This window comes from Chiloscyllium plagiosum, chromosome 13 (assembly GCF_004010195.1).
Source record: "Chiloscyllium plagiosum isolate BGI_BamShark_2017 chromosome 13, ASM401019v2, whole genome shotgun sequence".
NCBI lineage: Eukaryota > Metazoa > Chordata > Chondrichthyes > Orectolobiformes > Hemiscylliidae > Chiloscyllium > Chiloscyllium plagiosum.
The window spans coordinates 64,743,323-64,755,565 of record NC_057722.1 but is presented as its reverse complement, the minus strand read 5'-3'; the positions used below and the strand labels follow the sequence as shown (position 1 = coordinate 64,755,565).

Sequence of the window (12,243 nt, the reverse complement as noted above, 5' to 3'; positions counted from 1 at the left end):
TGCCCCATTTAAGCTTCCAAGACGTTGCTCAGCCATTTAATTTTGAATGATTTGGAAATAGGCAAAATGGTGAAGCAGTGCTGGTTGCCCTCTTCTTTTACCCCCCCCCCCAACTGTAAAATTGTGGTTGACTTCAATCCCACCTTGAGACACAGAGATTTTGAGTAACTTTCTGGAATAGGTACATCTCTGCTTTCCAAGCTGTCACTTAGGTGATATTTCTGCCATTAGCCACCCTTTCAGTTAATTCCTTTCCAGGCATTAATCCTATGTGCAGAGAAATAATTTGCAGTGTTTTTCTCAAACTTGCCCTTCACAGCTGTGTACCTGTGCACTCTTGGCTGTATCAAAGACAGCCAAATTGTGTGGCAGGCAGTATCAGTCATATTCTATTGAGAAAGAGTTTGTTATACAGATGGGAAACAGCGCCATCAGCACAACTCATCCTTGTCGTCCAAACTAATCGCGTTTTTCTGTGTTTGGCCCATATCCTTCTAAACCTTTCTTATTTACCTGTCCAAATATCTTTTAGATGTTGTAATTGTATCCATCTCTACAACTTCCTTTGGCAGCTAGTTCCATATATGCACCACCCTTTGTATGGAAAAGTTGTATCTCAGGGCTCTTTCAAATCTTTCCTCTCTCACCTTAAACCTATGTCCTCTAGTTTTGGCCTCCCTACCCTGGGGAAAATAACTTGACTATTCATCTTATCTATACCCCTCATGATTTTATAAAATCTCTATAAGGTCACCCCACAGCCTTCTACGCTCCAGGGAAAGAAGCCCCAATCAATCCAGCTTTTCCTTATAACTCAAATCGCCCATCCTTGTCACAGTACTCCAAATGTGGCCTTACCAATGTCTTGTACAGCTGTAACATGATGTCCCAATTCCTGTAGTCAGTACTCTGACTGATGAAGGCAAGCGTGCCCAAATGGCTTCTTCCCCACCCTGTCTACCTGTGATGCCATTTTCAAGGGACTATGTATCTGAACCTATAGGTCTCTTTTTGACAACACTCCCTTGGACCCTACCATTAACTGTGTAAGTCCTGCTCTGGTTTGTCTAATCAAAATGCAACATCTTGCATTTATTTGTAATGAACTCCACCTGCCATTTCTTTGCTCTCTGGCCTAGTTGATCATGCTCCTATTGTACTCTTAAATAGCTTTCTTCACTATACCACAATTTTGATTTCATCCAAACATTTTCTAACCATTCTTTCTATATTCTAATCCATATCATTTATATAAATGATGAACAACAATGGACCCAGCACCATTCCTTGTGGCACACCGCACATCACAGGCCTCCAGTCTGAACAACAGGCCTCCAGTCTGAACAACAATCCTCTACCATCACCCTGTGTCTCGTGCCGTGAAGCCAATTTTGTATCCAACTGGCTAGCTCTCCCTAGATCCCATATGATCTAACTTTACTAACAATTCTACCATGTGGAACCTTGTCGAAGTCCATATGTGATGTGGAGGTGCCAGTGTTCGACTGGGGTGGACAAATTTAAAAATCATACAACACAAGGTTATAGTCCAACAGGTTTATTTGAAAGTACAAGCTTTTAGAGTGCTGCTCCTTTGTCAGGTAGCTAGTGGGGCAGGTAGATAGGACACAGATTTTATAAGTAAAAGATCAAAGTGTCATACAACTAGGCAGCACGGTGGCTCAGTGGTTAGCACTGCTGCCTCAGACTACCAGGGTCCCAGGTTCGATTCCAGCCTCGGGTGACTGTTTGTGTGGAGTTTACACATTCTCCCCGTGTCTGCGTGGGTTTCCTCCGGGTGCTCCAGTTTCCTCCCACAGTCCAAAGATGTGCAGGTCAATTGGCCATGCTAAATTGCCCGTAGTGTTAGGTGCATTAGTCAGAGGGAAATGGGTCTCGGTGGGTTACTCTTCGGAGGTTCGGTGTGGACTGTTTGGGCCATAGGGCCTATTTCCATACTGTAGGGTATCTAATCTAATCTAAAAAAACTGATGCAATGTATTAGACAAATCTAGATGGCTGTTAAGTCTTTCATCACTTAGAATGGGGATGCAGATTTCGATTGATTAATATGTAAATCCTACAATTTCTTCAAGTCACAGCCCTGAGATAACTTAAGGCTTTATCAGTGGATAAAGAAAGGTGACATCTCAGTTCAAACAATGCACCAAAGGTGAGGTTACAATCTGTCTGTTTCCTAACCTGGAGTCAGACTGGTTTTATTTCCAATGTAGGAATTTATAAAATGTCACATTGACTGACTGTCTATAGATTAATGTGTCTGCAAATGCAAATTCACCCCATAGACCTTTATGTGTGTGTGTGAGAGAGAGGCGGTGCCCCGAGAGCGTGTACATCCCCACAACTCCATTGGACTATATCCAAGTGTTATATGATGTGTACTGGGGTCCATCTAGCCAACATCTAACACCCTCCCTTCATCTATCATTTTCGCCACCCCTCCAAACACCTCAATCAACTTGCTGAGACATGATCTCCCATGAACAAAGCCATGCTGACTACCCCAAATCAGTCCTTGCCTTTCCAAATGTATGTATTTCCACTTTCTCATAATCCCAACAAAATACCCAGTACTGACGTTAGGGTCACAGGTCTCTAGTTCCCTGACCTTTCCTTGCAACCTTTCTTAAATGAAGCCACAACATTAGTCACCTTCCAGTTTTCCAGCATCTCACCCGTGGCTGTCAATGATATACATATCTCTTCCAAGTCCCCCCGCAATTTCTTCCCAGCTTCCCATAATGTTCCAGTGATCGGATCTCAGTGATATATCTGCCTTTATGGATTTTAAGACCTCCAGTACCTCTTCTAAATGTGGACTCTTCAAGGCACCACTGTTTATTTCCCCGAATTCCCTGGCTTCCGTAGCTTTCTCCGCAATAAATACTGAAGAGAAATATTTGTTTAGAATCTCGCCCATCTCCGGTGACTCCACACATAGGTGATCCTGTTGGGTCTTTAAGGGGTCCTATTCTCTCCAAAGTTAGTCTTTTGCTCTAAATATACTGGTATAATCTCTTTGGATTCTACTTTACTCTATCTGCCAAAGTTTTTTGCCCTCCTGATTTCCCTCTGAAGTGTACTCTTATCCGCCCTATACTCCTCCTTCATTTGATCCCAGGCATCCCTTAATCTCCCCAATCAACTTTTGAAACTTCCTGTGTAATACCATCAAAATTGGTAGTACATCTGCCAACCTAGTGGGGGATGAATGCTATTTTCAAAGCAGACATTCTCCACGTGCCATCTGATAGTATTTTCTAAGGATGTTGATGCTGTGACAAAAAGTACAATATCTTGATTGTTGTTTCCATTTGTCTTCCTGGGCAGGTGGAAATAGGAACAGTTACAGAATACTAATGTAATTCAGAAAGAGTAGTTTAACCAGAGGCAAAAGTTATCACACCTGAGCATGCTGGGCAACGTAGCTATATATTTTTATGAGTAAATAAACAGATTTAAGGGATTTTGTCACATGGATTTGGCACTGCTGTCTGTGTGCAGACTACAGCTGAGATCAGATGAGCAGTAAAACCCTGGCCAGCTTTCGAAAAGGATTCAAGAGATGCACAGATGTGGTGTTTTCTCATGCTTGGAATCCCCTCAGCCATGTCCAGAGAAAAATCAGACACCAGAATGTAAATTAATGTCCAGTGCACTAATTTGGATTACTGGTTTTGCCATTATCACTATAACTCTCTATGAGACCTTTCTCTGTCTTCAATTCCTGATTTCCAAAGGTGTGACCAGTGGTTGTACCTTAAGCTGTCTAGGGCCTGAAGTTTGGAATTCCTTTCCCAAACCTCTCCATAGTATTCTTCCCTCCTTAAAGCTTTTGGTCACCCGTGGTGGTGATGATGGTGGCTTAATGGTAACACCTTGTGATAGTTCTGCTGTGTTAAGTGTGCAATATGCCAGTTGTTGTATTGAAATCAATGCAAAATTTGTCATTATCCATACCCACATCCCCGCATCCAGCAAAACATAATTCAAGCCAACAATAGGAGAGTTGAGCACACAGACTATACAAATTTCAAATCAGCCATAAATCATCAATCACCTCACCGGTATGAATCCCAAAGGATGAATTGGAGAGACTGGAGGAGCTAGGCTTGTTCTCCCAAGAACAGAGAAGACTCAGTGAATATTGTACAGAAGGAGACAAAGTCATTTGAAAAGTTGCACTCAAATTTAGAGAAACTGAAAAGATTTGGTAAACAGAAAAGAGATCTAAATAATTGGCAAAAGCATGAGAGGGTTGGACCAAAGGGTCTGTTTCCGTGCTGTACATCTCTATGACTCTGAGAGACTAATTGAAGGAAAACAAATGCAGTGAGTGCTGTGTTTTAGAATAGACTGTCGTTTTTGTAGTATTTCACATAGTGTGGGCATCACCATCTAGGCCAGCACTCAATGCCCATCCTAATTGAAAAGATTGTGGTGAACAGCCTTTGAATCACTGCAGCTTGTTTGGGTAGGTACACCCATGATGCTGTTAGAGAGTATTTCAACCTCCTGACAGTGAAGAGATGGTACGTGGTTCCAAATAAGGATATTGAGTGGCTTGGAGGAGAACTTGCAGGTAATTATGTTCCATCTATCCGCTGCTCTTGTTCCTCTAGGTTCAGCTTCGAATCAGTGCTAACCAGATTCTTTATTGTGGGAAAATGGTCGTTGCCTGGCATTTGCATGGCACAAATGTTACTTATCACTTACCAGTCCTGGTCATTCTGTGTACACATACGGACTGCTTCATCATCTGTGGACTTGTGACTGGTCTTCTTAATGTATGATAGAGGGAAGGTCATTGATGAAACAGTTGATAATGGTTGGGCCTAGGAACTGTGAGCCTGTCAGGATGGTAGTAGGAACTCAAAAATTATTTTGGATAAATACTTAAGGAATAAATGTGAAAGAGCAGGGGAATGGACTAATTGGGTAGCACCACTAAGGTGTTGGTACTGTTATGATGGGCCCCTTTTATGTTGCTTTCATTCTGTAATTCCTTTACATCTACAGTTAAACCTTTTGATTGCTGAGATTAGAACCAGGGATATGGAGGATGGTATCTGCGGATTGTTCCAATGTGTTAATTCCCAGATAATTTTCTTAATGTTTATTTTCACTAAAATGGAGAAGTTAATGATGAATTGTTAAACTTGTTTTCGAAGTCTACCGATCAGGTAGTTTCTATACACCACATTTGTCATACAAATGACATGGATCCAGAAACTCATTGGCAGTGGTAAAGAGGTTCTGTGTGTCAGCTTGTAAAAATGTTCTGGCGCACAGCTTTTCACAGTGTGATAATGAACTCCAGTAAATCATCACTGTTTTTTTTGCTGCACTTAATTATCACTGTCTGGGTCCATTCCAAAAACCAGGGAATAGTTCCAAGTTCTAAGCTGTTCCTGACTTCGCTCCAAACTCGCAATACTTCAGCTGGTCTTCTGAAATATACTGGATTGACAAAACATAAGAGCTAGGCATGGGAGTAGGCTGCTCAAACGTGCTTTGTCATGCAGTAGTATCATGGCAACTCAACTTGTTTTCCTGTCAGACCTCATTATCCCCTGATTCTTTTAGGATCCCAAAGCCCATCAATCTCAGTCTTGAATATACTCAGTAACAGCATTGGCAGCTCACTGAAAGGAAATTCAAAAGTTTCACAACCCTTTGACTAAAGAAATATCTTCTCATTCTCAGTCCTTAAGTGGATGAGCCCGGAATTCTAGAAAATCTGGACTTCCGAAATCTCTAATCTCGAGTGCAACCGAGGGAGAAACTGTCTCTCGGCATCGGCCCTATCAAGCCTTCTTGAAATATTGTATGTTTCAATGACAATGAACCATTGTATGCTCTAGTATTGGTTAAGTATATGGAAAACTCACTTGGTATAGGAAATTTACAGAGCAATGAACATGATCAGTATGAGTGAAATATGTCTGGTCATAAGATCATAATCATTCTGATTTGATGAACAGCTATCTAAATATTGTGTGACAATGTCAAATGCATGAAAGAAATCAGCAACCCATTTTACAATGTCTGATTTTTATTTCCATGGAAGGCACAGGTGGCAAGGTTGAATTGCCTGAAAAAGATAGGGTTTTTGATAACATATTGTTCTTTGAGAGTGATTTCAGTGGAAAGGGCAGCCGGTTATCACCATTTAGATGTAGCTGGATGTCCACAATTCCCCCTTGTCAGTGAAGATGGTGAGGAATGTACGTAAATTGTCCCCATTTTGCTATCTTTCAGCTTTGAAGCCTCGCATCTCTGAAATTTGTAACTAATGTGCTGATTGAAGCTGTGCAGTGACCAGCCATGGAAAATGACCAAAGTACAACAACATCAACCACTACGACAACAATCAGCACGTCGCCCAGGACACAGGCACCACAAATATCTGTCTACAGCAGCTCTGACAGACAAGCTGTTCAAGTATGTAGCTGTGATATTGTTTGGTCTAAATGATTCTACTGCAAACGTCCTGATTTGTGCACAGTGAGATTACAACTGAGATGGAGGTCACAGGAGAGGCAAAGCTTTATATAGAATTTATGTTGCATATGTGGACTAAATATACACTGCATGGACTATATTTTTTGTTTGCTGAGTTGATTAGAAGCATATCCATATAATTATAGTGCCCAGTTACACAGCAACCACCATCTACCTTCAGCAAAAACCTTCTGCCATGCAATGAAGTAGTAACATCTGTTTTTGACTTGGGGTCATATTCTTCCAGTTATACGTTTCCAAGTTTCGTTAGCTGCATAACATGAACAAAGAGAGAAAGAACTTGCATTTCTGTAGTGCATTTCATGTCCCAGAGTGTTTTAAGACCTTTGAAATATGGTCACTGACATGAAACAGGGAACACAGCAAGCTCCCATAAACTGTATCAAGATAATTAGACAGATAATCTGGTATTACTGATTGTGTTTGAAAGATGAATGTCGCCCATAGCATTGGGAAGAATTCCTCTTGTTTTCTTTAAACTAATCCCACCCAGTCTTTTTACATCAGTCACCATCCAGATGGAAATATATTGTGTCACTGGGTCAAAATCTTGCAACTCCCTCTCTAACACCATCGTAGATGTGCCCAGAACAAATGGATTAGAGTGGTTTAAGGGGGCAGTTCACCACCACCCTCTCAAAGGCATCCAGAAATGGGTAATAAATATGCCCACATTCCATGAGTGATTTATTTCTAAATCAGCTGAAAAGACATACAAGCTCTTGGTTATAAAATCTTGTCTCAAAGGCACTCCTGACACTCAGCCCACCCTCAGTTTTGCATTGGGTACATTAGCCTGGATTTCTTGTTCAGTCACTGTAGGGGAGCCTGATCCTTCTGACCTAAAGGGCATACCACTTATATAACCACAGTTGACAACTGGATAATGGGATATAGTTAGAAATAACCATAACCAGGGCAGACCCTTCATTTTTTTAATGCCAGTAATTTCTGAGCGTGGAGGAATGGTGTGACAGGCTCCCTTGGTATCAGTTGCTTTATAAACATTTTAAGTTACTAGTTTCCATCTTCCCCTCGAGTTTGTTATTTGAGTCCAGTTTCTGTATTAGCGAAGTTATTTCCACAGCAACTAAGTTATAAACCAATCTGTACCAGTGGGAATGTATGTACAGTTTGTGTGGGTGTACTTTTTAATATTTACAGTCTTTCCAGGATTATAGAGCAGGTTTTAGGTCCAGAAATAACAAAGGTTCCAAATTTGCCACATTCATCAGTCCTTTTCATATTAGGTTGGGGATGGTTTAGGGAGAATTCTTTGTTAATGCTGTGGTTAGTAATATTGTGATTATAACTAAACATTACTTTGAGAGAGAACATGTATCATCTTGAGATTTTTGTTTGCTCTTGATGAGAGCTGTTTTCAGTTATTTCCCATGGATACAATTAGTTGATCTTCAAGTGAAGACCTACATTCAAATGTCTGAAAATTCAGAATTTTTTTTTCTCTCTAGTTTGAAGGAAACAAGTTATTGAGTTCAACGGGTTATTGAGAGATCTGTTTTATTCTCAGTGACCAGAGCTAAGACACGTGATCTAATGGAAAGGCAGAACAGGTTCAAGTGGTCGAATAGCCTCCTTCTGTTCCTAGTCTTTTAATCCTTAAATGCCCGTGAAGTTCATTACTTTTTTTCTAGTTGAGAACAGGGTTGAAGGTCAACATTAATGGCTAGAACAGGTCATTTTAGGCCTGAATTTCAATAATTACGATTTGGAGGAGCCGGTGTTGGACTGAGGTAGACAAAGTTAAAAATCACACAACAACAGGTTTATTTGGAAGCACTAGCTTTCGAAGCGCTGCTTCTTCATCGGGAGATTGTGGAACAGGACCATAAGAGACAGAATTTAGAGCAAAAGATTACAGTGTCGTGCAGCTGAAATGATATGTTGAACAAACCTAGACTGTTAAGTCTTTCATCTTTTAGAATGAGTTTGCTGGTTTTGGTTCTTTAATATGTAAATCCCAGAACTTCTTTTAAGTCACATTCTCAGGATAACTTAAGGTTTTAGAACAAAATGTGACATCTCAGCTCAGATGATGCATTAAAGGTGTAAGGTTAGAATCTGTCTGTATCCCAGTCTTGAATCAGACTGGTTCTATTTCCAAAGTGGAATTTACAAAATATTACATGGATTGACTGCCTGCAGGTTCTGCATTTTTTGAGCAAACTAGAATGTATCTGCAAATGTAATTCTGCAAATACAAATTCACCCAATAAACTTATATGTGTGTGCGCATGCAGGAGAGAGAGAGAGACAGACAGACAGACAGAGTAAGTATGTGCATGTGAGAGAGTGTGTATTTGCGTGTATACAAACTTGGTAAAGTTTGTATGCAAGTGTGATGGAGTATAAGTCTGTGAAAGTGTGCATGCATGGGTGTGAGTGGGGGTATGGTGTATGTGTATTCGTATGAGAGAGAGCTTGTATATGAGAGAGGATCTGCGTGCATATGTAAAAGTGCATGTGTGTGTGTGAGTGAAAGAGAGTGTACAGTGCAGTGGGGTCACCTGTAGTGTGACATGAATCCAAGGTCCCAGTTGAGGCCATCCTCATGGATACAGAACTTGGCTATCAGCCTCTGCTCATTGTTGCCTGTCCCAATGTCCACCTTGGAGGATAGTCACCCGAAGGTCCGAGGCCAAATGCCCTGACTGCTGAAGTGTTCCCCAGTGTTGAGTGATTTTTAACTTTTTTAATAATTGCACAGCATACATATCGGATCCTGTAAGGATGCAACAATTATGAATGACTGACCAAATAAATCTTTGATTGGGAAATGCTCCATGATTGACGTAGTACGATGAGTTATATCATTGTCGTTCTTTGAAGGTGGTATATTGAGAGTAGTGAGTGAAGCAGATAGAATCTTGGTCTTCGTAAGTAGGGGTGCTGAGTGAAAAAACAGAAAAGTTGTGCTGAACCTTTTCAAAGCTCTGGCGACGGCCCAACTAAAGTATTATGTCTAGGTCTAGTCACCACCTGGAAATTTGTGGAAGTCCTTGAGAGGTTGAAGAGAGGATTTACCAGAATGGTTCATAGGCTGGAGAGCTGTTTGTTTCAGGGTCGGATTGAAAAGGCCCAAGCTGTTCTCATGGAGCGAAAGAGATTGAAGAGAACTTTGATAGATGGATATAAGATTATGACAGGCTTAGATAAAGTAGACAAGAGAAAAACTCTTGTCGTCGTAGACGATACAGATTTAAGATTTTGGGCAAAAGATGCAGGTGGTATTTGAAGAACAACTTATTTACAAAACAAGTGGCAATGACTTGGATCCCATGAGGGTAGTGGAAATGGAGAGGATGAATGATATTAAAAGGAATTTCATGAGCATTTGAGGGAAATAAGCTTGCATGTCCATGAGACTGAGAGAAAGAATGTGGCTGATTGGATTACACCACATGGAGCAAGCACATGCCCAATGGATCAGAAAACCTTTTGGTATTCTGTAAGTGACTCTGTGACTGTCATGTTTAGGTAGCAGCAAACTTACACATATACATGGGAAATGAGAGAAGAGTTTGCCCATTGAGCCTGCTCCAACATTCAGCATCATCATGGTTGATCTTCGGCTTCACTCCACTTGCCTGCATAGTCTTAATATGTTTGGATTCCCTAAGAAGCCAGCTATCTTCCCTATCCTAGCCTTAAATTTACTCCATAACTGCCTAGATTAGAAAATTCAAAAGTTTCACAACACTCAAAGTACTCAAACCTTTATTTCAAAAATCTGCAAGTTATTCACAATTCTACATTAACTTACTTTAACATTTCTAACATACGTATCTGTGCTGAAACATTGTCCTGACAAAGCTGGAGGTTCAGTTCTTTGAGGAGCTTAACACTACTGTCAACAGAATTCCTAAGACAAGACCACTTTTACTGTGGATTTCACTGCAAGGGTGGACATGGATCATGGTGCATGGCTGCTTGACCTCAGTTATGTCCTATGAAAAATAAATGAACATGGGCAGAGACTACAAGCTTTGCTGCTACCTTGAGCTTTATGTCACAGATTCAGAACAAATTGTGCCACAAGGTTTTGTTACGGACCAGATACAACCCCCTTAAAATATTTTAAGAAGATAGTCCAGACCCTCACATTTTCTAATTTTACAGGCAAACGTGAAGCGCCATGTTCCAGATACAATGAGACTGGTCAAACTATTCAACGTTAAACAAGAACACAATTTATATAAACACTATAGTTAAAATACAAACAGAAGAAATTGGAGTAACAAACGCAATTGGAAAGCTTAACTGAACAATAGATGCAATAATTATACTAATTAACTGTTCCAATATAGTAACATCCCATTAACCTTTGGAAAAAAGGCAAATTCAGACACAGATTCTAACATGCAGTTCTTCAATCCAGGAACAAAAACAAATCGAGAAAATTCAGAGAGAGTAGCGGACAGGAGACATCTACTGAAGTTTCCAACTTGTTGAGACCCCAGCAGCTTCTGATGCTTCTGAAGAACTGAAACCCAGAAAATCAAAAGCCTGAAATCTGAGAGCTTGCCACACCCATGCATTAAAAAAATTCCCAAGACCTCCCAAGCTATTTACTCAAGTGGTCTTAACTGCCCCTTTGCACCTCTAGTTCAATCTTTCTGTCTTAAAAGAGCCTCAAAATAAAGTTTCTAACATAATTATCTGTGCTGAAACATTGTCCTGACAGAGCTGGAGGTCATCACAATTTCCTGGAGACATCCATGACTAAACATTGGCATCGGCTGGACTTTCCAAACCCATAACCACTGCCATCTGGAAGGGCTGATGGAAACACCACCACCTGCAACTTCCCCTCCAAACCACTCACCATTCTCGAAATTCATCACCATTGCTTCAGTGTCAATGGGTCAAGATCCTGAGATTGTGGGTCTATGTACAACAAATAGATTGCAGGAGTTCAGGAAGCTAGCTCATGATTCACCTTCTCAAGGGCAATTGAGGATGAGCAATAAGCCTTGGCCCAGCCAGCCATAATCACCTCCCATAAATGAATTTTTAAAAAAAGCATTAGCATCCCTTACCTTTCAGGGCAGGGTTGGCTGAGAATCACTCACTGAAAGAATAATGTTACATACTCATGTGGTATTGGAAGGGTTCAGAGGAAACTCATGCAGGGGGTAAGCTTTGCCAGAGAGATTCTGTTAACATCCTTTCAACACCTGCAGCTGCCAATTACATACTGCAATCGAGTTCCCTGCCCGGTCTGCTCAAGGACAAGACTTTTCATTCAAAGCAGAAATGTTTCAATGAATCAATGTGAGCTGTTCTTCAATTAACATCCTTGCCTTGAAAAAACAGACTATCCAGCATTCCCATTCAAAGTGCAGAAGAAACACAAATCAAACTTGAAGAAACCATCTACAGTGCCCATTTTCAACATTTGGGAAGCAAGAGCAGAAAGCACTAATTATTTTGGGGCTAACATCACTATAATGTGACTTGCCATTCGAGCTGAATGATCCACACTCATTAATTACAAGAGAGATCAAGAAGAGAAGACTCTAAGTGCACTATGAGATGCTCAACATAACGTCCAACAGACTGCTAGGCCCTGTGCAAGTAACTACTGGTTACAACTCGGCCAGAATATCCAGATGTCCTTAGGCACAGAGAGTGCTATGATTGGGAACAAAAAGGCAACAGGTCTATCAGTAAAGA

General features: G+C 40.8%; 1 protein-coding gene across 2 annotated transcripts in view; it reads left to right on the top strand.

Moving 5' to 3' along the window:
* Positions 1-12,243, top strand: part of phc3 (polyhomeotic homolog 3 (Drosophila)) — a 113,787-nt gene that overhangs the window by 20,281 nt on the left and 81,263 nt on the right. For both annotated transcript variants that reach the window (XM_043702647.1, XM_043702646.1), the window contains exon 2: positions 6,283-6,465. In XM_043702647.1, coding sequence (XP_043558582.1) covers positions 6,349-6,465 — 117 coding nt within the window. In that variant the 5' untranslated portion in view covers positions 6,283-6,348. The remainder of the gene's footprint in view (positions 1-6,282; positions 6,466-12,243) is intronic.